Source organism: Ambystoma mexicanum, chromosome 9 (genome assembly GCF_040938575.1).
Source record: "Ambystoma mexicanum isolate Mex_15411 chromosome 9, UKY_AmexF1_1, whole genome shotgun sequence".
Taxonomy (NCBI): domain Eukaryota; kingdom Metazoa; phylum Chordata; class Amphibia; order Caudata; family Ambystomatidae; genus Ambystoma; species Ambystoma mexicanum.
Window position 1 is genome coordinate 332,397,532 of NC_090931.1, and position 23,655 is coordinate 332,421,186.

At 47.1% G+C, this 23,655-nt stretch overlaps 1 protein-coding gene across 1 annotated transcript in view; it reads left to right on the forward strand.

The window, feature by feature from the left end:
* GTF2I (general transcription factor IIi) overlaps nucleotides 1-23,655 on the forward strand; it is a 2,618,156-nt gene that overhangs the window by 1,869,600 nt on the left and 724,901 nt on the right. The window contains exons 26-27 of the mRNA XM_069614749.1: nucleotides 2,965-3,017; nucleotides 13,434-13,529. Coding sequence (XP_069470850.1) covers nucleotides 2,965-3,017; nucleotides 13,434-13,529 — 149 coding nt within the window. The remainder of the gene's footprint in view (nucleotides 1-2,964; nucleotides 3,018-13,433; nucleotides 13,530-23,655) is intronic.

The following is a 23,655-nucleotide window of genomic DNA, read 5'->3' on the forward strand; positions in this document are numbered from 1 at the left end:
GTAAAGAGACTTCACCCTCCTATTTCGAACCCACCGCCAGGATGGGACCTCAACGTGGTGCTAGCTAAGCTCATGGGACCCCCATTCGAACCCATGCATAAAAGTAGTCTCAAACACCTGACTTATAAAACGGCCTTCTTAGTAGCCATTACCTCCATAAGAAGGGTCAGTGAAATTCAGGCTCTGTCAGTGCAGGATCCTTTCTTTACTATCCACAAGGACAAACTGGTTTTACGCACACACCCTAGGTTCTCACCTAAATTCATATCCAAGTTCCATGTAAACCAGTCCATCGAGCTTCCGGCTTTCTTCCAGAACCCGCAAAGCTCGGCTGAGGTGAAACTACACACCCTAGATGTGCGTAGGGCGGTCCTATACTATGTAAATAAAACCAGACCGCTAAGGAAAACAGATCAACTGTTTGTCTCCGTAGCTACAGGCAGAGAGGGGGATCGCGTCTCTAAGGGCGCTATCTCGAAGTGGATTATCAACTGTATACAGCTGTGTTACTCTCTTTCTGACAAGACTCTGCCTTTTACGCCAAGGGCCCACTCTACTAGAGGCATTGGTGCCACTCTGGCTTTCATTGCAAATGTTCCCCTCGACACCATTTGCAAAGCGGCTACTTGGAGCTCTATTCACACTTTTACTCAGCATTACTGCATTGACACTCATTCCAAGACAGATACACAAGTGGGACAAGCGGTTCTAAGACACCTGTTTGCTCATGACCCTTCTCACATCCCACCTCCTTCTTCTGGTACTGCTCGCTAATCTATGCACAGCATGTGATCTAAGCAGATTCCACAAGCCTCAGAAGGGATACATTACTCACCGTAATCGTATTTCTGATGCTTGTATCTGCTTAGATTCACATGCGACCCACCCTTCCTCCCCTCCGAGAGAAGGCGCATGATTGCTTGTAGTCTTACCTTTTCTGTCTATCTGCTTGGATTATCTGTACTCACGCTACTCCTCATGCTTCCTCATGTCAGAAAAAATACAATCTGAGGATCCTACACGCGTGAGGGATCTTGGGTACAGTGGACGTCACACTAGGGATAGTATTACTGGCACGCCTGTGTCGACGCCCATTTTCGACTTTCGAAAAACAAACTGTAATACTCCGCAGCTTCCACTAGATGTCGGCCTATGCACAGCATGTGAATCTAAGCAGATACAAGCATCAGAAATACGATTACGGTGAGTAATGTATCCCATATATGTACGAATATGCGCATGGAGGTAAACGCGTGTGTTTTATGTATGCTTTTTTGGCTTATATAAATGTTACTCGGTGCAGTACTGTGGCATATTGTTAGTTTCGAATCCTATTTGATTATAATTCGCCTTTTGCAGGATGGGGTGGGTGATGGATTGCATTTACACCTCCTCCATTGTTTCAAGTTCACTGCTGTGCATTCTATTCTAAGCATGTGAATCCATGAAAGATCCAATGCTGGAGAAGGGAATAGTTTCTTACCTGTAACTCCATTTCTCCAGCATTGGTATCTTTCATGGATTCACATGCGCCCTCCGGCCTCCCCAAAATGCAATCATCTTGTAATTTTTGTTTCACCCCGTTCCACTTTGGAGGGGTCGAAATCTGAGGGGAGCCGCGGGGGCGGGGCATTTATACCACTACGTCCTAGTGGGGCGTGCGTGCGCGGCCCAAAACGACGTAGATAGGACACAAAAGTGTCTAACTTTTTCCTACGAGAAAAGGCTTTATAAGCTTACCGAGGGTTCCCAGTCTGTCGACGGGGAATATTCTAAGCATGTGAATCCATGAAAGATACCAATGCTGGAGAAATGGAGTTACAGGTAAGAAACTATTCCCTTCCTTTGGTTTACTTCTCAGTTTGCTTTTCACAATGTCCACTTTGTGTGCGTTTCTGTCTTACCGCTGCGGGTAATCCTTTCATTTGGTGCTGCCTCTCTGAGGTGGTGTCGACATTGTTGAGAGTGCAGCCTGCCCACCATGATTGCTTTATAGTCACGCCACGTTTGAGCTCTCCGGTCCAGCCATCTCGTCTCTCTCTATCTCTACCATGCCGGGCTTCCACTGGATCCTGCTTCATCTCTAAGCAGTTCTGATCTTCGTGGGCTTCCCCGTCCGTGTCAGCTCTGCCTCCTTCAGGTGTTCTCCATACAGGATGCTGTCTGTCTCTGCCTTCCACTCTTTCTCCTCCTCCCCTTGTCATCTCCTCTCCCTTCAACATACTCGGCACAGTCCATTGGAGATTGTGATTTAAAGGGGCCGCTTCTCTTTCTCTCTAATAACAGTATACATTCACTTCATCTTTGTCTCAGTCATGAAGCTTGTACTGATTTGGTGTTTTAGATAGTTCCAAAATAGGCCATCACATTGAGGGCACCAGGGAGTTTCTCACAGGAATGGGAGTCCTTGTCCCCAATGGGGGAGTCTCTCTGGGTTAGGTCCCAATTGTCTAGACCCCTAGGGAGGGTGTTGCTGAGCGGGCTCACCTCCGTAGCCTCAAAGGGAGGGCGGGGGTGCTCCCACTTTGTGGAGAAGCAATGAATTCTCTCGATTCGTCACATAGGCCAGTCATTTTCTTTTTCCCTCTTCATTACGTATTTTATTTGAATGTCCATTATTCCTGCTCTCAGGGACTGGGTGTTGTCCTGGCTGTATAAGGATGAATATTAAATATATAAATATAAGTTGACCACCAGCATAGATACTGTGGATCCTTGTTCCATTGGGTAACTATGTGTGTAGACATCTAAAGCAATGTACATTTAAAACACAACATTTTATTCAGACGGAAAACGTGCAGTCTCTTTCACATGGCAAAAGCATACATTTAAGTTTGTCAACCATTTTCTGTCAGTAAGAAATGGGTGTGGAGATGTGTTGTTGCTGTAGATGTAGATTAAAGAAAGGCCCTTTGAGTTTTAACACTGTTGCATTCATCTTTACCTTGTAACATTTTTTCACAGGCCAGAAATGCTTGACTCTGAATTAAAGGACGTTCCTGCAGGCCGGTCACAAAGTGAGTTCTTTTCCATTGCTCCTAGCGGTATTTGCCCACTGAATAAAACATTGTTAGAAATGTGTTTTAAAATATTTTTTAAATGTTTTCTTTTTCTTTTATTAGCACTGGTTTATCACAATCCTTTTAGCTGTATAAAACAGTTGTTAAAATAAAGTTAATCCATTTTTCAACAAGACGTTTCATCATACACAGTTTCATTAAATTCCTTGTGTCTAAATGCTTCTCCTAAAATATCATCTTCAAAAAGTTTATCATGTCTAAAACAAGGTGAACATTGTCACCACCAGTTAGAACTGCCCAGCTTTCTTCTAGTGTTATTTTTTTTTTGTTTTTTCTTCAATCATTTGTATTGATATGTAATTGAGAAAATGAACGGCAGTGACCACAGCATGCCACAAACATTTCTTCATCCTCGGATCTTCAGGGATATTCATAAACATTAAATATCTCTGCTGTCACAAGACCAATATAACTGTTTTATGTTGTTCTACTTTTTTGTTCCCTTGTGAATATCTCATCTTGTGGCTCCTGGAAACACTTGTATAAAGGCGCCATACAAATGTCCAATAAATAAGTAAATAAAGACGCACAGATTTACAGAGCACATTTTTACCGAGGGTAAAACACACTTATATTACTGCTTGCTAGTGATTTTAGGATTGTTTTCCTGAACGTAGGAGGATTCATTGGATTGTCTTTCTACCACAGATTCCTCATCTGATAGATATCATCATCCAGCTCTGCTGCTTCGGAAAAACGTCTACAGGGGGCGTAGTGGACCTCGACTCGGCCGTTGAAAGTCGATTTGTCTTGTCAGTGCTCGATCGTCAGTTCTGGACGTGACATTGGGCGTCGTATATATACCACGCCACTACGCCCCACACCTCAGTTCCTTTTATCTGTGCACTCGACACGCTGCTTTAGAAATACACTGGTCGAGTCTTCGACTCCTTTTGATGTAATTTTGTATTTTTCTTTTGACCGCAAGATGTCCGTGCCTTGGGTTTTGGGTTTCAAACGGTGTTCCGACTGCCACTCCAAAATGCTGGTTACCAACCCGTATGTGATATGCCTCTGGTGCCTCGGCACGGGTCATGACACAGAGGAGTGTGAGTCGTGTACTAAAATGCACCCAAAATCGATGAGCGATTGGGCTGCTAAACTCACGTTGGGCAGACCGCCCGGTCCTCGAGGCGAGCCCAAGGGGCCTACCCCTGAAAAAGAGAATGAAAAGCATTGGCAGAAGGCAAAAGTCCCATTCTAGGAGCCACTCTTCCTCGTCGTCACTGCATAAGAAAAAGATTGGAATTTTCGACGGAAGGAGGTAAGCTATCAGCTGGGCTTACAATTCTGCAGGAATCGGAAGATTTCAAGGTCTAAGTGCTCGAAATGTTCCAAAAACATGCAGCTGCAAGCGCGGGTGCCCTCCCCCCCAAGCAGCAGGCCTCAGAGGCAGCAGTTACGCTATCGGCGCTGAAGGACAAGTCCTTTACCCAGCTCTCCCAGACCAAATTTTACAGTACCATGTCATCCATTTTTGGCGTCGACACCAATGATCACGAGGGAGTCGATCCCATGTACATGGGAACAGGAGGCGTCAACTATTTCGATGACCAAGCTTAACTTTTAGAGTTGGCACAGGGGATTCACTATGCCAGCTGGCTGGACACGTCACCTGACCTGGAATTCCAGCAAAGCCAACATTATATCCACACCCATGCCAAATTCTGGGCACTGGTAGATAGGATGGTTGACACTTTGGGACTGCAGGCTGTGGCAGTCCATGGTTATGAGTTGACTGACGTACTGGACGAGTGTCCGATTACCGAAACGAATATGCCTCTAAATCCGGCAATTGTCGACCCACTAGCCTCACTGTGGCAGCATCCCTGCTCCATCCCCAGGTCAGCTCCACCATGACCGGAAATTACAGGCCGGCAAGAGGAGATCCATTGTTTCTGCCTTCTCGCCCTTCACCAGAAGGTCTTGTCGTGCCGGCTGTTGCAGTTTCCTCTAGACCACCATCTTCAACCTCCAATCTGCCTCCAAACAGAGAGTGTAAAAGGATTGACACCATGGCCAAGATTTTTACCTCTGGCAGCATGGCTCTTAAAGCTACTAACCTGGCCAGTGGTTTAGCAAAATACTGCTTAGGCCTCTGGAAGCTAGTAGAACATGCTACGCAGTATATCCCTGAAGGGGAAATGCGAGACAGCTTCATACAGTTGGTGGAGGATGGGAAAGAGAAGGCCAGGCAGTCGTTGCAAACTGGCCTGGACGTGGCAGACTGCGTGGGCTGTTCAATGGCATCAGCTATTCCTTTGAGGAGGCAGGCCTTTGGGAGGTCTTCAGGCTTTTCGCCTAGTGTCCAAAATAAATTGCTGGACATGCCCTTTGAGAGTGAATTAAGGAGTCAAAAATTGCTGCAAAGTCACTGGGCCTAGCTGCGCAGCTGGCCAAACCTGCCTTCAGCTTTGCCTCTAGGGGAAGGGGCTAAAGGCGGTATGTGCTTTATGGCAGGAAGGCACTGCTCCCGCAGGCCAGGCCAGGGCAGAAGCCTTTCCCGCGCCCCAGAAGGGACTGGTGGGCTTTGTAAGCAAGGCATGGTATCAAACAGTAAGACGGACACAAGGGACCACAGTTCAAGGGTGTTTATTGAACTTCAATTTGGTTTGAAAAACCCCTATCTAATCCTAAATCTAAAGATGGGAGAAAGCTACGACAATCAAATAACCATAACTCAGTCCTAGTCAAGTCTGTCAAAACAAAAGGGCCTATACTAATAAACCTATTGCCAATCCTTACTTCTAAATACAAATAGTGTGGGAAACAATGTTATGCAAAATAAGTGTTCAAGAAATATGTCAGTATTTTCAAGCCATTGGCTTCCCTTCCCCACGTTTTCTGCACAGGACAAGGCGGCACACTCAGCTTGGTACACTCTTTGGCTTCTCTGCCATGAAGATGCAGTTCAAAACCTCAACATCAGGGCCTTTTGTGCCAAAGTCTCTCTGCCATTCAAAGTCTCTTATTTCAGAGAGCATGATGCAACTCAAAAAACATTACATTTCCTTTCTTCTTAGAATTTCACATGTACAACTTCTGGGGTGATTTACGGTACACCCGGGTCCCCCTCTGCCGGGCCCAGACCCACTTTAACACAAAGCTTTCAATTGATCTCCCTCTGCCGGGCTCGGACCAACTTTATCTACTTTTCCAATCTTTCTTTACTTCAAAAATCAAAGTCTTTCGGTTGTGCGCAGGATTTTGCTCAACCCGTTGCACGACCACTTCGATTCTCAATTACTTGCTCTCTTCTTGATATGATCTTTCTCACTTTTACTTTGCCAATTCTCAGCTGGATACCTTACAGAGACTTTCGACTGAACACCCACGCGGTGTGTCGGACCACTCTGTCAAAGGTATATCTTGCTTTAAAAGTTCAATCCCTCATCAGCTGTTCAACTTTACTTGCATTCTTTATAACATGTGTTTTAACAATGTTCATTCCAGTGTTCGCCATACAATGTTATTGCTTGCAGCCTTGGCTTCAACACAGACCGGTCTTGTATCGGTCTTCCCAACTCGCCGGCTGTGTTGATTTCACTGACGCTGCTTTGTTCTTGGAGCCAAGGACAGTTCCACTCTGGCTAACCCTTCTCTCCACCTTGAATATTGACGCGGGAGGGCCACGGGTACCTCCGACACACAATGCAGGATTCTTCAGCCTTGTTTCCTGGTCTTACACTTTCTATTCTCGAGGTTTCAGGAAGGTAACAGTTCCTTGTCGAAAAGGTCAAGGGAACTTCCCTCCTTGCGATCCCCTTCTGTTTGCCGTCTTTCTTCTCTCGTTAAACTGCCATCTTGGAACTGCTGTTTCCTTATGTGTCTTGCTTCGCTCAGTGAGTGCTTGGGCCTTAGGTAAGGATCCTCTGCCAGACTCGGCCAGGCAGCCTCCCTCCTTGATTCCCAAGAGCAACTGACCTCTCTTCCTTGGCAGGCTCCTTTTAAACAACTGTGAGAAGCTAAAGTGCTGCAGGTGTGTGGGCAGGGTTGGGTCTGCCTGACCTTGCCTGTCCTCATTAACAGGACCGCCTGTTAGAAAAAGGGAAGAGTCGGTCTTCTGTGTCTTAGTGTGTGTTTTTCCTTTGTACTTTTAGTTCCTCTCTTTCTCATCTCAGTCCTAGGGTATTTCAATAGGGGAATGGGATTATAGGAATTGTGGTATTTTACAAGAACGGGATAAAGCAGCACATGGGTTTTGAATGTAGGGTTGGTGAAAAGTGGGTTTCGAGTAAGGATGATCTTGGTTTTCCCTGGTCTTTTTGCCTCCTTTTTGATATGTGAAAAGTTTGGGGTAGGATGGGACTTTGTTGACAATATCCCATACAGACAGAGGGGATGTCGGATAGGGGTGTGTCAAAAGAAAGGGGATACCGCGTCTTGCATAACGGCATTCCTTCCTCAGTCCCCAAGGACCCTATGCCCAGGTGATCCTCCCCCTGTTTGTCCGCCCCCTGTGGTTTGGGGTCCAAGTGCGATGGCCCTTCCCTGGCCACAGGATCCCCAGGGCCTATCTGGGAGAATACCCTCTGGTTTCTCATAGCTTTCACAGGCCAACAAGCAGCGACAGCTGCGGGGTGCACCTCTGCCCTTTAAGCTGCTTTGATTTTCCCCTCCCACAACTTGCCGGTTGGTGGACAGCTGTCCCCCAATTGCAGTTACCTCTGATGCCTGGGTCTGGAGCTCGTGTGGTGGGGCTATTGTCTGCCCTTCTGAAGGAAACCTCCGGACAGACCAGCACCACCTCCAAGCCAACCTGGACAGGAGCTACTGGAAGAACGGTGATCCCTGTTGTTGAAGGGTGCCGTGGAAGAGGTACCACCCGAGCAGAGAGGATTGGGCTGGTATTCCCGGTATTTCCTAGTGCCCAAGAAGGGAGGCGGTCTCTGTCCCATTTTGAAACTCAGGGCTTTGAACAAGTTCCTGAGAAAAGACAAGTTCTTGAATTGCAGGACTGTCTGGCATCTATAGATGTGCAGGACGCTTATTTCCATGTGCCGATACACCGAAAGCACAGGAAGTTCCTGAGGTTACTCATGGGGGGACAAGCACCATCAGTTGTGAGAAACCTGAAGGTGTCTAACTCGCTAGTCTTTGGGGATCGATCATCCAAGAGGCCAGGACACAGCCATCGCTTTTGGATCGAGTTCCTGAGGGTGGACCAGTGCGGGAAGATCACCTTTGTGAGGGGTCTTCAGAAGTGGAAGTGGGATGGCGTGATGCAGTTTTCCCCTTCCCTGTAGCACCATTACCCCATCCTACCAGGTAGGATACTTAGGAACTCAACCATCACCACCTTTTCCAACATGAACACTTTCTCACGGTTTATAGTCATAAAGTCGAATTCAATAAAGTCGAAAGACATAGTTGAAAAAATGTCAAAAAAAAAAATCGAATGTCTTTTTTACTACGTTTTTTGTTCCCTCCACCCCCTTTTTTTTTTGTTTTGTTTTACCCCTTTTTTTTACTCGTGGAACCCAAAAAATACATATAAATAAAAAAAGAAAACATTCAAATTTTTTTTCTGACATTTTGTTTTCGACATTTTTGTAATTCAACTTTATTAATTCGACTTTATGACTGCCCACCCTTTCTCACTGACAGCTCACTGTTAGAGAAAACAGACCAGCACCCGAGCCATATACCTGACATGTCCCAATACAATGTTCAGGCAGGATCTGGCAATTACTGATCATTACACGCACCTGACGTCCATCACACTTCCTCACACGGATAAAAGGCGGAGTACGAAAGCACACTATGTGCAAGGCAAAGCACACGAGGAAGCAGCAGTTCGAAGATTGCAGTTTAATACAAGGAGAAAGACGGCAAGACCAAAGAGGGTTACAAGGAGGGAAGTGCCCTTGACATTTTCAGAGAAAGACTGTTACTTTCATTACCCTTCGAGAATAAGAAACGAAAGACCTGGAATAAAAGGTGAAGAAACCTGCATTGCGTGTCAAAGATATCCGGGGATCTCCCGTGTCGATAATCAAGGCAGGGAGGATTGTTTACTGCTGTGGTACTGTCCTTGGCTCCTACAACAAAGCAGCGCCCGTGAAGTCAGCACAGCGGGTGAGTTGGGGAGACTAATACCAGACTGGTCTGTGTTAGGCAGAATCCTGTGCAGTGCCCTTAGGGACCACTACACACAATTAAGACAACAGGTGGCAATACAAGTTTTACCTTTGGTACAAGCCTGTACTACTATGTCAGAGTGGTAGCAGTGGCGGAGCAGCCAGACTTATCTCAAGAGTATATGAGCAGTAGCAGAGATTACACAAAGGGACCACAATTACTGTGACTCAAGCAAACACTGACTCAAGGTTTCAGGTAGAAAAATATAAGTACATTTATTTTTAAACCATTCGTTATAAACACAACACTTCTATTAAACTTAAACACAAACCATACGTCAAATATACTACAACTAACCAATTCACTTTGTACAGTACGTCTCAAGGTAAGTACCCTGTGTTTGAATGAACCAGGGCTCCGGAGTTTACTCAAGCTACTTCCTCGTAAAAAAGAAGACCGGAGGATGGCGCCCCATCCTGGACCTACGACGACTGAACAAGTACATCAAGGCACAGAAGTTCTGTATGGTCACCCTCCAGCATGTGCTGGGACAGCTGGAGGAGGGCGATTTCCTGTCGTCGTTGGACTTGGAGGACGTGTACTTCCACATTCTAAAAAGACACAGAAAGTTCCTCAGGTTCGTGGTCCAAGGGCGGCACTACCAGTTCAAGGCCCTCCCGTTCGGATTGAAGTCGGCACCCAGGGTGTTCACCAAGTGCCTCGCACCAGTGGCGGCGCGGCTGCGCCTACAGGGGATCCACGTCCACCCCTACCTGGACGACTGGCTCATCCGGGCAAGGACCAGGGAGCTCGCCGTGGAGCACACTGCGAAGACCGTCCAGCTGCTCACAGACCTGGGATTCGCCATCAACTTTCCGAAATCCCACCTGGTTCCGTCGCAAGTCGCCCTGTTTCTGGGAACCAAGCTCGACACAGTGGCGCGGCTGGCCTCGCCGTCGGAGGAAAGGACCAGGACCATTCTGGGCAAAGTGCAGCGTCTGCTGGCCACGGACATGGCCAGGGTAAGATCTATCACTCCCTCCTCGGGATGATTTCCTCCTGCATTTCTCTGGTGCGCCTTTGCAGGCTTCGGATGAGACCCTTACAGGAGTTCCTCGACGGCGTCTGGATCCAGTCGACGGGCAGCTTCGAGGACAGGATCCCTCTCAACGAGACGTTCCGTCAGGCGATCCGGTGTTGGAGTACCCACGCCCATCTGTCGGCGGGCACAGACTTTCAGACCCCAGCTCACCAGGTGACGGTGACGACGGACGCCTCCCTGTAAGGTTGGGGTGCACACTCCGGAGATCTTCACGCGAGAGGCCTTTGGCTCCCGGAGGAGCTCCGCGCGGTGTTCTGGGCCTTCAGGTCCTTTCTTCTGTCCCTCAAGGGCAAGGTGGTGAGGATCTTCACCGTCAACACCACCACGATGTTCTACATCCGGAAGCAAGGCGGAACATGGTCCCCGGCCCTATCCAAGGAAGCCCAGGATCTGTGGCATTGGGCCATCGCCCAAGGGATGTTTCTGCTGCCTCTTCATCTGGCAGGAATAAAAAACACGATCGCCGACTCACTCAGCAGGGAGCTGCGCTCGTGCCTCGAGTGGGAACTACGCCAGGATCAAGTGGATCGACTCTTCCGACGATGAGGCGAACCCCAAATCGATCTCTTCGCGACGGCGGCGAATTCCAAGTGCCGGAGGTTCGCCAGCAGGTTCCCCCAGCCGAGGAGCAGGGGCGATGCTTTCTCGTTCCCCTGGGACGGCCTATTTCTTTATGCGTTCCCTCCTCTGCCGTTGCTGCTCTGGCTCATCAACCAGCTCAAGAGGTCCCGGTGCAGGATGATCCTCGTCGCACCGGCATGGCCGAGGCAGATCTGGTTCCCGGACCTTCTGGACTTGTCAACGTCCCCACCAGTCAAGCTGCCGATGGACGCAGACCTTCTTTCCAGAGAAGGAGGCGCCATTCTTCACCACAACCCGGAGTCGCTGAACTTGCAGGCCTGGCTCCTGCAGCACTAGTTTGGAGGGTACAACATCCCGGCCGACTGCAAAGAGGTTCTTGCAAAAGCCAGGGCGTCCTCAACTCTCAAGTGCTACGGACATAAATGGAAGAGGTTCTCTGTCTGGTCCGTGCACAGAAGATTAACCCTCTGCGGATCACGGCCCCTCAAGTACTGCCATACCTACTGTCGCTGGCCAAAGCTTGACTGGCTCACGCCTCCATCAAAATACATCTGGTTGCAATCTCCAGATTTACCAGGACGACGGGACGGGCGTCCTTGTGGTCTCATCGCCTGGTGAAAGAATTCATGAAGGGACTATTCCGATCATTCCCGCCGGTGAAGGCTCCTGCCCCGGCGTGGGAGCTTAATGTGGTGCTGACCAAGCTCATGGGGACCCCATTCGAGCCTATGCATTCGGCGCCTTTGAAGTTCCTGTCGTGGAAGACAGCTTTCCTCGTGGCCATCACCTCCGCACGACAAGTGGGAGAGATCCAGGCCCTATCTTGCAAGCCTCCATACTTGACTTTTCATGACACTAGGGTGGTGCTGAGGACACCCCCATCCTTTATGCCCAAGGTGCCGTCGGACTTCCACCTCAACGAGCCCTTGGTGTTGCCAGTTTTCCTTCCGTCTCCTTCGTCGCTGGCTGAGAGGACTTTGCACTTGCTGGATGTAGCTAGAGCGCTGAAGTTCTACGTGGACCGCACGAAGAGTTTTCGGAAGACGTCACAACTGTTTGTGAACTTTGGGACTGTGAATCAAGGGAAGGCTCTCTCGAAGACTTCCATTTCCAGATGGCTCTCCGGCTGCATCATGCACTGTCACCGGTTGGCAAACCGACAGCTGCCCGGCCGTCCGAGAGCCCATTCGACCAGAGCGATCGCTGCTACCACGGCGTTCCTGTCTGGTGTGCCCCTGCTGGACATCTGCAGGGCTGCGACGTGGAGGTCAACGCACACCTTCACAAGATTCTACTGCGTCGATCAGGACTCTAGGGAGGAGTCCAGGGTCGGCCAAGCAGTGCTGCGCAACCTGTCCGCCTAAGGTGAGCCTGGTGAGGAGGTAAGAGTTGCTTAATGTTGAGTTGTTGTATTGCTTAATGTTGAGCCTGTTGCCACCTCCAGTGGTTGTGCATGTGTGTACTGCTATGTATTATTCATGAGCATGTGAATCCATGCCAGACCCCATGTTGGAGAAGGAACAAGTTACTTACCTGTAACTGTTGTTCTCCACCATGGGTCTGGCATGGATTCACATGCAAACCCTCCCGCCTACCCCTCTGCGGCTCTTCACTTGGTCATACTGCCACTTTACGTGCTACCAAATCTGAGGATGGCTGCCGGAGGCGGGGCTTAGGGAGAGGGCAGTCATTGGCTGGGGGCAGTATGACCCAGAGACCAGTGATTGGTTACTACTAAGAAAGACAGATCAGAAACGAAACTGATACTGAATTTTTCTATACCGAGGATTCCCGGCCTGACGACTGGGAATATTCATGAGCATGTGAATTCATGCCAGACCCATGCTGGAGAACAACAGTTACAAGTAAGTAACTTGTTCTATAATTGTACTTGACTATGTAATGGTCTTTCTGATGGATTCTCCTCCCACAGATTCCTCATCACACCCCCATCCTGCCCCACTAAGAAAGAACTTGCATCTTTTTAAAAGAATGACAACTTTTATCATCTAAATTTTTCTCAGTAAAGTGTTCCCTTAGCTGCTGGATCCATGAAGAAAAAAAGGAAGGAACTGTGGTCCTGGGGCATGGTGTAGTGTATTTATAAGGTGGCATCACATGCAGGAACATAGAGCTGGACACTCTGAGGTAATTGGCGGCAAGCTAAACTGCACCACATGCTGAAGGTTTCCACAAGCAGCTGCCATGGGGGGTATCTTTCAAAATTAGGAATCTGTGGATGGAGAATCCAATCGAAAGAGAATCACATTGTAAGTCATTTTCCCATCACTTATGATGTATTTAACACATTTTGGTCTTGGTTTGTTCGAGTTGGACAATACTTGCATGACTTTTGTTTAGCAACACTCAAGGATTGAATGAAACCTGGTTCTTTAAATGTTAACGCCTGATTCTGAATCAGACTACAGTAGGTCAATGGATGTACAGTGAAGGTATGGTTTTCCTTTTTTTTTTGTTTCTCAAGCTTATGTTTGAAAAAGGCACAGATTAAAACACGTTTTTTAGTTTATTCTCTGAATGTTTACAGCTGTTACATTTCTGCACTTCACCCTTTGTTTTCCCTTTAGGAAAAACAAATACATCCAGAGCAGCGGCTGCTGCTGCTGCAGTCAGCACTGCGGCTGGGTTGGAAGAACTCAATATCATCCAAGTCACTATTCCAGGTAAAGAGTAATTGTTGGGATAACAGCATATTTCCTCTGTCTCACTGTCCTTGTCTGATGTGATGCTCTAGAGTCAGGCAGCTTTTACAGAGCATGTTTGTTTAGTAGGTGTAAGTGTTCCTTTTTTGCATCCATTTGGGTAAAGGTTATTCCTCTTATACCTCAGAAGATACAGCTGCTTTTTTGGCTAGATTTTAGACCATGTTCACGTGCTGTCATGTAAAGTGGTCATGCAAAGCTCATTATCTGTTTTGGCAGCCTTTCGTTTTTACTGTTTGTGTTCTCTTATTTTTTCTGTACCTGTACTGAGTTGCAAGACATTATTCTCTTTTGGATGCATTAGAAGTCATTTGCACAACATTAGGAGAAATAGCATTGCTCATATTTCCATCTATGATGTGACGGATCTCGTACTCAAAGGATCAGTAAGACATGTTAGCCCTATAATTGGGGCAGTCAGGGATTGAATGCTAATGTTGAAAGGCCCTTTTTTTAAAATGATTTTTTTGGGTCAAATCTGACCTTTACAAAACAATTCTCCAACATTTAAGATGCATAACAATAGAATAGTTACATTTATCTCGCACAATTCATTTGATTCAGCTTCAGATTAGTGTCTACATTCTATAAATCTCCCATTGATAGTAGTCCCACTTTTGCTAAGACTTGACCAACTGCTATGGTTAGGGCTGTGTTGTGCCCTGAGATCAGCAAGTTCCAAAAATGTTCCGATAACAGCCATTCCACTTTGTCCACAAATTTAGAGAAATGGCGTGTTCTTATATCCCAAGTCCCTTCGCAGTCTCGAAGAAAATGGTTTGGTTTTGCTTAATTGGCTCTGTGCAGATATCACACAAGATAATGGCATTGTGCTCTTGTCCTCTGATTTTTAAGATTTCTCCTGTATGGATTAGATTCAGTCGTGCCCTGAGAAATATATTTCGTGATTCCCAATTCGGATGCTTTTGTAGGTATTTTGACAGCTGTCCCAGCTTTTTGTCCACTATAAGAAAACTGTTTTTAGGTTTTACGTGCCTCATTTTTAACCCTGTTCTGATCAAATCCATTGTTTGTTTCCTTTTTTACTTTCAAAGGATTAGCCTTCAGAACTTCCACCGATGAATCGGCCTCGGCAGGATTCTAAACAGTTTTACTTCCAGATGCTTGAGTATTTGTGACTTGCCCGTTAGCATCTGAAGTTTTATGTCCTCTTATAACGAGTTTTCTTGTGGCTTGTGGTTATACTATCAGCCTATAGAGTGAGAGGAGTCTCAAAACTATTTGTTTCTCCAGGGATTTTAGCCCAAGTTCGAATCTTAGTGCCGACATGGGAAGGCAATTTGGCAAGCCTAACGATCTTTTCCATATCTGCACTTCCACTGTTTGCCAATCTATCTCCCAGAGTGCTGGTTTGGCCTCCAGGCCGTATAGTATAACAGGGATTATTTTAGCAACATAGAACTTTACCAGCGGTATAATGGAAAATTTACAAAATTTCAGAAGAATCTTTTTCATCTGTGGTACCGCTTTCTCGACTTTTATCCTTATTTCTTCTTCAATTCGATTAATTGATGGAGAAGCGTGTACCACATACCCCAAATACACTAGCTCTTCTATTCTTGGAATCGCTTCACCTTCCAGAAACCAGCTTGTGTAGTTTGTGCGCTTTTCTGGGTGCTTCAGCACTAGGATTTTTGATTTCTTTGGGTTTACTAGGAGACCATTTACTTTAGTATATTCACTTGGGCCATTCAGCAAGTGTTGCAACCCTACCGCCGTTCTGCCTATCAAGACTATGTCATCTGCATAGGCGAGCCAATAAACCTTAGTTGTATTTAGTTTAGGGCTCGCCATTGCCCATGATTGCAAAAAAGGCCCTAAGTCTGACAGGTACAGATTTTTAAAAAATGGTGCTCCCATGCAACCTTTTCTCTTTCCTTGCTCAACATTAATTGTGTTGGTTAGATGTCCTGCCTCATCTAATCGTACCATTAGTGAGGTATCCTTGTGTAATTCAATTAATATTGCCAGCAGTCCTCTTGGTGCTCCCCAATCTCTCATGTCCCACAAGCATTCCCTGTTAACCAGGTCAAAAGCCCTGGAGAGATCTATCCACGCTCCATAGATAGGGCCCTCTCCAAACTCTTTTGCATGTTCTGCCAGGCGAGACAACGTTAGGCCATTTAGTGTAGTAGCCAAACCTTTTCTGAACCCTGTTTGAAATTTGGATACTATCTTTGTTTTCTTTGCCCAGTCCTCTAGCTCTGTCAGGATTATTCTCATAAAAATTTTGCTTTCGATGTCGAGGAGTGCGATTGGCCTATAGTTCTCTGGTTGCGACCGATCTCCCCCTTATAGAATGGTATAATGACAGCTTGTTTTCCAGGAAGAGGGAAACATTCGATTCTCTAATATTTCATTGTAAAGATTGTATAGAAGGTTCTCCCAGGTTTTAAGTGTTTTTATGACCTGGTAGGTTAGCCAATTTGGGCCCGCTGCCTTCGAGGCCGAAGCATTATGGATTAGATCTTCTATTAGCTTGATGTAACGCTCACCTGATTCCCGTAGAGGCGCCGGTCTTGACTGGGCGTATACCGTATCTTCAAAGGTGATGTGTAACACACGGCTGGCTCTTTGGGCTGGACCTCTGTGCACTGTATGTCTGACTCGAAGGGTAAGATGTCTGCAGATAGAAAATATGGGATTAAGGAACTGGGTTATTGAATGTCTCTCTCTTCTTCCCTTTCTCTTCTCCTGTAGAACCCCAAAGGTTAACGCTCTCACCTTAGGTAAGTGAACGCTGTGCTCTCCATCTGCCTCGGGGCAGGGTGCTGTAACCAGTTTCTTCACTGGATAAGGGGAGCAGGCCTCTTGACTTCAGAGGACTGCTGTCCGTCGTTTACTGCACGAACGGTAAGTTTCGAGTAATTCTAATGTCTTTAAAGTCTTTAGTAATGATGTCTCTTGTTTTGCAGGGTTCCGGCGATGGCGGATGACGGGCTGAAGTGAGTTGAAGATGGAGCCCGTGTGATGAATAGAAGCGCCTGGAAGCACGTAAGTAAGCGCTTGTTGCCTGCTTCACGATGCGCTCTAACTGTCTTTTTATTTTGCAGGTACAAGTTCGGAGCGGCTGCAGGGTGCCGGAATACCCACTGGGTTAGATGTGGAAAGGAGTAATGGCACGTGAGTATTAAAGTTCCCCAATGTCTTTAAACGCACCTTGTTTTGTCTTTCAGATGCGGGATGCAGCGCCGAAGGCCTCCGGAGCGTGCGAAGAGTTGGTAAGCTTTTGTCTTTCAGATGCCGGAATGCATTGTGAAGGCCTCCGGAGCGCACGAAGAGTAGGTAAGCCTTTGTCTTTCAGATGCCGGAATGCAGCGCGAGGCGTTGGTGACAGCTGATGGACCAGGTAAGTGAAGAGCTGTCACTGAAGACCGTAATGCTAACATGTTCTTTCTTGTCTTTATAGGTGTTGCTGAAGACTGGATTGAGGATGGTAAGCCTTTTTCCTTAGGCCCAGGATCAGATGCAGAAGACACGATGAGCGTTCTGCTGCAGAGGATGCAGAATAACGCAAAGCAAGATTCATCCATCGGGTGTGGTTTAAATAGCCTCCTGTAGTGCTTAGGTGTCTCCTTTCACAGCCACGCCTAGGTAAGAAAAGAGTTCCTGCTTTCCAGAAGAGTTCCAGTGTTCTGAATCTAGGGAGTGGCTCCTGCCCCACCCAACAGGAAAAGTAGTTCCAAACAGAAGAGGATCAGAGGCTCAACTGGCAGGCAAGTAAGCAGCATGGTCTGCTGCAGGTAAGTCCACCCAAGCATTATGAGCCCGGCGCTTCCAGCGCTGGGACTGGGCATATTTATGAGCCTGGTGCCACTGGCGCCAGGACTGGGTCCAAAAGGTCCCAATTGGGACTGGTTGGCACTCGGAACCTGGGTTATGGATCTGCTTCCAAGGGAGTTGGGAAAACCCTGACCTTTTGGAAGCAGAGATCATGACAGTACCCCCCCTCAAGGCCCCTCCCAAACCGGGCTTCTCCGGGGGTTTTGGCTTGTCAGGAAATGTTCGGTGAAATCTTTTGATTAGGCGAGGAGCGTGGACATATTCAGCAGGTTCCCAGGATCTCTCTTGGGGGCCGTAGCCTTTCCAGTCAATTAGGTAAAATAGTTTAGATTTGGAGATCTTGGAGTCCAGAATGCTTTTGACTTCAAACTCGCGTCCTCCATCAACTAGGATAGGTTTTGGAGATTTAGTTAGTCGGGTTTGAGATTGCACGGGTTTTAATAGAGAGACGTGGAAGACCGGCTGTATCTTCATGTGCGGGGGCAAGTCCAACTTGACCACTACTGGGTTTACTATGGTAGTGATGGAATAGGGACCAAGGTATCTTGGGTTGAATGTGCGTGGCCCTTTTAGAGGTAGATATTTGGTGGATAACCAGACTTGATCCCCTACTTGTTATTGAGGGGCTTCCTTCCGATGTTGATCTGCTCCTTTATTGTATTGTTCTTTAGCCCTTTGAAGGTGAGAAACAGCTTCCTTAAAGGCTTGGGTGATTGTAGAATGCAGGTAGTCTACTGCTGGTGTTTCAAGATCTTGGAGGGGATCCAACTCCGAGGTTCGAGGGTGACTGCCGTACAAAAGAAAAAACGGGGTTTTCCCAGTTCCCGAATGGACAGAGTTATTGTAGGCATATTCGGCTATCCAAAGGATGTCTTTCCAAGTTTTTTCAGTTTGTTGCAGCATGCAGCGTAAATACTGTTCCAGAGTTTGATTGGTCCTCTCGGTTTGTCCGTCGGTCTGAGGGTGGTGACTGGTCGATAGTCTCACATCAATTTGAGCCGACCGACAGCAACTTCGCCAAAAATGAGAAATAAATTGACTACCTCGATCCGAAATTAGAACCGAAGGAAAACCGTGCAGTCGGACGATGTTTTCGAGAAATTCTCGGGCCAGAGTTGCTGCTGTTGGCAAGCCTTTGAGCGGAATGAAATGCGCCATCTTGGAGAATAAGTCCACGATTACTAGAATCGTATTGTATCCGGAGCATGGAGGTAGATCGGTGATGAAGTCCATAGAAAGCGTATGCCAAGGGCGAGGTGGGATGTCAATAGGGCGTAAGAGGCCTGCTGGTCTTTCCTTTTGACTCTTGTTTTGGGCGCATACTCCACAGGACATTATAAAGTCTCTGATATCTTTTTTCCAAGACGGCCACCAGAAGTAGCGCTTGATCTTTTCTGAGGTCTTGGCCATACCGGGATGTCCTTCCATTAAAGAATCGTGATAACAAGAGATTACTTTTTTCTGTAAATCTGTGCTGGATAGGTATAATCGTTCTTGGAAATACAATAAGTTGTCCTTTACTGCAAAGTCCTTTCCCTGCAGATGCCAATTCTGTATGTCTGCTGGAGTTACAAGTTGCCTGGCTTTATCCTTAACTTCCTCTATGGATTCTGTGGCGATTACACCCAGAATTCTTTGTTCGGGAATGATTGGTACAGGTTTAGGGTTGATCAAGTGTTCTTCCACTCCCATCCGAGAAAGGGCATCAGCTTTACCGTTCTTTGTACCAGGTCGATAGGTAATTATGAAGTCAAACTCGGCAAAGAATAATGCCCAACGGAGTTGTCTAGAGGATTGGGCTTTTGCGGTTTTCAAATATTGCAGGTTTCGGTGATCCGTAATCACAGTAACTGTGTGTCGGGCCCCCAGCAGATAATGCCGCCAAGCCTTAAAGGCAGACTTGATAGCCAGAAGTTCCTTGTCAGTAATCGTGTAATTGATTTCAGGAGGCGAGAATTTGCGGGACCAAAATGCCACGGGATGCAACTGATTGGTTAGCGGGTCCTTTTGTGATAGAACTGCCCCCATGGCAAGGCTTGAAGCATCAGTTTCCACGATGTAGGGGAGTTCGGGGCGAGGGTGTTTTAAGATTGGTGCAGAGATAAATTTAGTCTTCAAATCCTGGAAAGCTTGTTCTGCCTCGGTAGACCATTCAAAACGTTTGTTTTTCTTTAACAAGGCAGTGATGGGCTGGACTATTCGAGAGAATTCGGGGATAAACCTGCGGTAAAAGTTAGCGAAGCCTAACATGCTTTGCACACCTTTTACGGAGGATGGTGATGGCCATTTGAGAACTGCATCGACCTTCTTTGAATCCATACGCACTCCGCCAGGTGATAATATGAATCCCAAGAATTCAACTTCAGTCACGTTGAAAACACATTTTTCCAACTTAGCGAAAAGTTTGTGTTGACGCAATCTTTCGAGGACCATTTTCACGTGTTTCCGATGTTCAGATTCCGATGAAGAATAAACGAGGATGTCGTCAATGTAAACAACAACACACACATCTATTAGCTCTCTGAGGACATCGTTCATAAAATATTGAAAGGCGGCCGGGGCATTGCAAAGTCCGAAGGGCATGACCTGATATTCAAATAGCCCATACTTGGTGCGGAAGGCCGTCTTCCATTCATCGCCCTCTTTTACTCGTACCAAGTGGTAAGCTCCTCTAAGATCCAGCTTTGTATATATGCATGCTTTTCTGACTTGGTCCAGGAGTTCAGGGATCAAAGATAACGGATATCTATTCTTAACGGTGATCTGGTTCAGGGAGCGATAATCTATACAAGTTCTAAGGTCTCCTTCCTTTTTTGGAACGAAGAACAAAGCTGAAGAAGCAGGGGACTTGGAAGGACGAATAAACCCATTTGCCAGGTATTGATCCAGGTATTGTCAAAGGTGAAGGTTCTCAGGCTCGGTGAGGGCATAAATTCTACTACAAGGAGGAGTAGATCCAGGTATCAGGTCTATCTGGCAGTCATAAGACCTATGAGGAGGTAGAGAGTTAGCCTGATCCTTCCGGAAAACATCTTGGTATTCTAGGTATTCGGGAGGTAACTGGGGAGTCTCTGAAGAAATTGCTGCCAGTGCAACACCAGGTGGAGGGTGACAAGTAGAGACACATTCTGGAAACTGGACCGTTCTTGCTCGCCAATCGATCAGAGGATTGTGTTTCTCTAACCAAGGTATTCCTAGAATAATCTGAAACTGAGGGGCCTTGATCACATCGAACACGATCTTCTCATGGTGTCCATCTTGACTTACTAGCATCACCTCTTGAGTGGTATGCGTTACTGGCCCGGAGGCTATCTCCGTACCATCCACCGTAGTAATGACGTCCTTTACAGCCTTGGGACAAAGAGTTAGATTCATCCTCAAAACCATTTCATGATCCACATAATTGCCGATGGCACCGCTGTCGACGTAAGCTTCAATTGCATGTAATCGATCCGGATTATCAGGGCTAATGAGGACCATAGGTATCACGAAATGCGAGGTCACGGAACTGGTTTTCACGCTCGGCAAGAGGACCTCTATTCTTGTCGGGCGAGGTTGTTTCCCTGCTCAGAGTTTGTAACTTTGGTAACTGCAGCTCCTACTGCCTTCTTGGCAGGTTTCACCGGACAGTCTCGAAGAAAGTGCCCTGAGTTTCCGCAATAGAGGCATAATTGCAACTGTTTCCTCCTTTCCCGCTCCTTTTGTGTTAGAGGACCTTTCAGACCCCCTATTTGCATGGGTTCCCCGGAGTCTACTCCTTTGGAAGGAGTTGGCGGTTTGGAAAATACTTGAGCATCAAACTTGGAACGATCGGCCTTCCTGTTCTACAGTCTGTGATCTATTTGAACGACTAAGTCTATATAGTCCGAACAATCTTGTGGGGGATTCACTACTTGGGCTAACACATCTTTGAGCTCTCCACGTAGACCTCTATAAAACAGCGTAATCCTTTGGTCCTCAGGCCATTGAGTTTCCACTATCAGTCTGTTGAAAGACGCAATATAAGCCAAAAGGTCTTGATTACCTTGTCGCAACGAAAGAAGCTCATTGTCCAAGGCCTGCCCCTGTGAATGTCTTGCGAACAGTTTTTCCATACTGAGCTGGAAAGCTTGAAAATCATGGAGGACCGGATCATCTTGATTTACTAGAGGGATCGACCAGTCTGCCGCATTGCCACTAAGGTACGAAAGCTACTTTAGCTTGATCAGTTGGAAAGGCTGCTGGCCGGCATAAGAAATGCAACCGGCACTGATTGATAAATACTGCAAACCTCTTTGGGTCACCAGAAAATCGTTCGGGCGGCGCCAGAGGTACATTCCCAGGTAGGTTGATCTGCACTGGATTCATAGAGGATGTAGAAGGAAGATTTCCCCCAGATGCGGGTAACGGGGTCTGTCCGGCTTGTGACTGTAGCAATTGTCTAGCGAGATCATCTGTTCGCTCCTTGGAAATAATCAGTTCCCTTCTTAGAGCGTTCGTTTCCTGACGGGCTGCATGCACTTCTGCCCTTAGTTCCCCAAGTAACTGGGCTAGCTGGTCGGTATCCGAGGTTTCCATAGCGCCTGGACGGGAGTTTTGTGGTAGTCTTTGCGTTCTGTAACGCTCACCTGATTCCCGTAGAGGCGCCGGTCTTGACTGGGCGTATACCGTATCTTCAAAGGTGATGTGTAACACACGGCTGGCTCTTTGGGCTGGACCTCTGTGCACTGTATGTCTGACTCGAAGGGTAAGATGTCTGCAGATAGAAAATATGGGATTAAGGAACTGGGTTATTGAATGTCTCTCTCTTCTTCCCTTTCTCTTCTCCTGTAGAACCCCAAAGGTTAACGCTCTCACCTTAGGTAAGTGAACGCTGTGCTCTCCATCTGCCTCGGGGCAGAGTGCTGTAACCAGTTTCTTCACTGGATAAGGGGAGCAGGCCTCTTGACTTCAGAGGACTGCTGTCCGTCGTTTACTGCACGAACGGTAAGTTTCGAGTAATTCTAATGTCTTTAAAGTCTTTAGTAATGATGTCTCTTGTTTTGCAGGGTTCCGGCGATGGCGGATGACGGGCTGAAGTGAGTTGAAGATGGAGCCCGTGTGATGAATAGAAGCGCCTGGAAGCACGTAAGTAAGCGCTTGTTGCCTGCTTCACGATGCGCTCTAACTGTCTTTTTATTTTGCAGGTACAAGTTCGGAGCGGCTGCAGGGTGCCGGAATACCCACTGGGTTAGATGTGGAAAGGAGTAATGGCACGTGAGTATTAAAGTTCCCCAATGTCTTTAAACGCACCTTGTTTTGTCTTTCAGATGCGGGATGCAGCGCCGAAGGCCTTCGGAGCGTGCGAAGAGTTGGTAAGCTTTTGTCTTTCAGATGCCGGAATGCATTGTGAAGACCTCCGGAGCGCACGAAGAGTAGGTAAGCCTTTCTCTTTCAGATGCCGGAATGCAGCGCGAGGCGTTGGTGACAGCCGATGGACCAGGTAAGTGAAGAGCTGTCACTGAAGACCGTAATGCTAACCTGTTCTTTCTTGTCTTTATAGGTGTTGCTGAAGACTGGATTCAGGATGGTAAGCCTTTTTCCTTAGGCCCAGGATCAGATGCAGAAGACACGATGAGCGTTCTGCTGCAGAGGATGCAGAATAACGCAAAGCAAGATTCATCCATCGGGTGTGGTTTAAATAGCCTCCTGTAGTGCTTAGGTGTCTCCTTTCACAGCCACGCCTAGGTAAGAAAAGAGTTCCTGCTTTCCAGAAGAGTTCCAGTGTTCTGAATCTAGGGAGTGGCTCCTGCCCCACCCAACAGGAAAAGTAGTTTCAAACAGAAGAGGATCAGAGGCTCAACTGGCAGGCAAGTAAGCAGCATGGTCTGCTACAGGTAAGTCCACCCAAGCATTATGAGCCCGGCGCTTCCAGCGCTGGGACTGGGCATATTTATGAGCCTTGTGCCACTGGCGCCAGGACTGGGTCCAAAAGGTCCCAATTGGGACTGGTTGGCACTTGGAACCTGGGTTATGGATCTGCTTCCAAGGAAGTTGGGAAAACCCTGACCTTTTGGAAGCAGAGATCATGACACTTGATGCCATATTTAAGCTCCCATTGTACAGCTTCCTTCTTCCCTCCTGGGGTCTCTGAAGTATTTTTGAAATTATTTGTAAGATAGTCTACCCAGTTCTTTTCGGAGACTAAATTACACTGATAGCTGCTACTGTTTAGAATCTTGCACAAGTTGTTTATAATGGACCAAAAGTTGCATGTGTTGTTTTCACATAGAACTTTGAGCATCTGTTCATTATCTTGTTGATG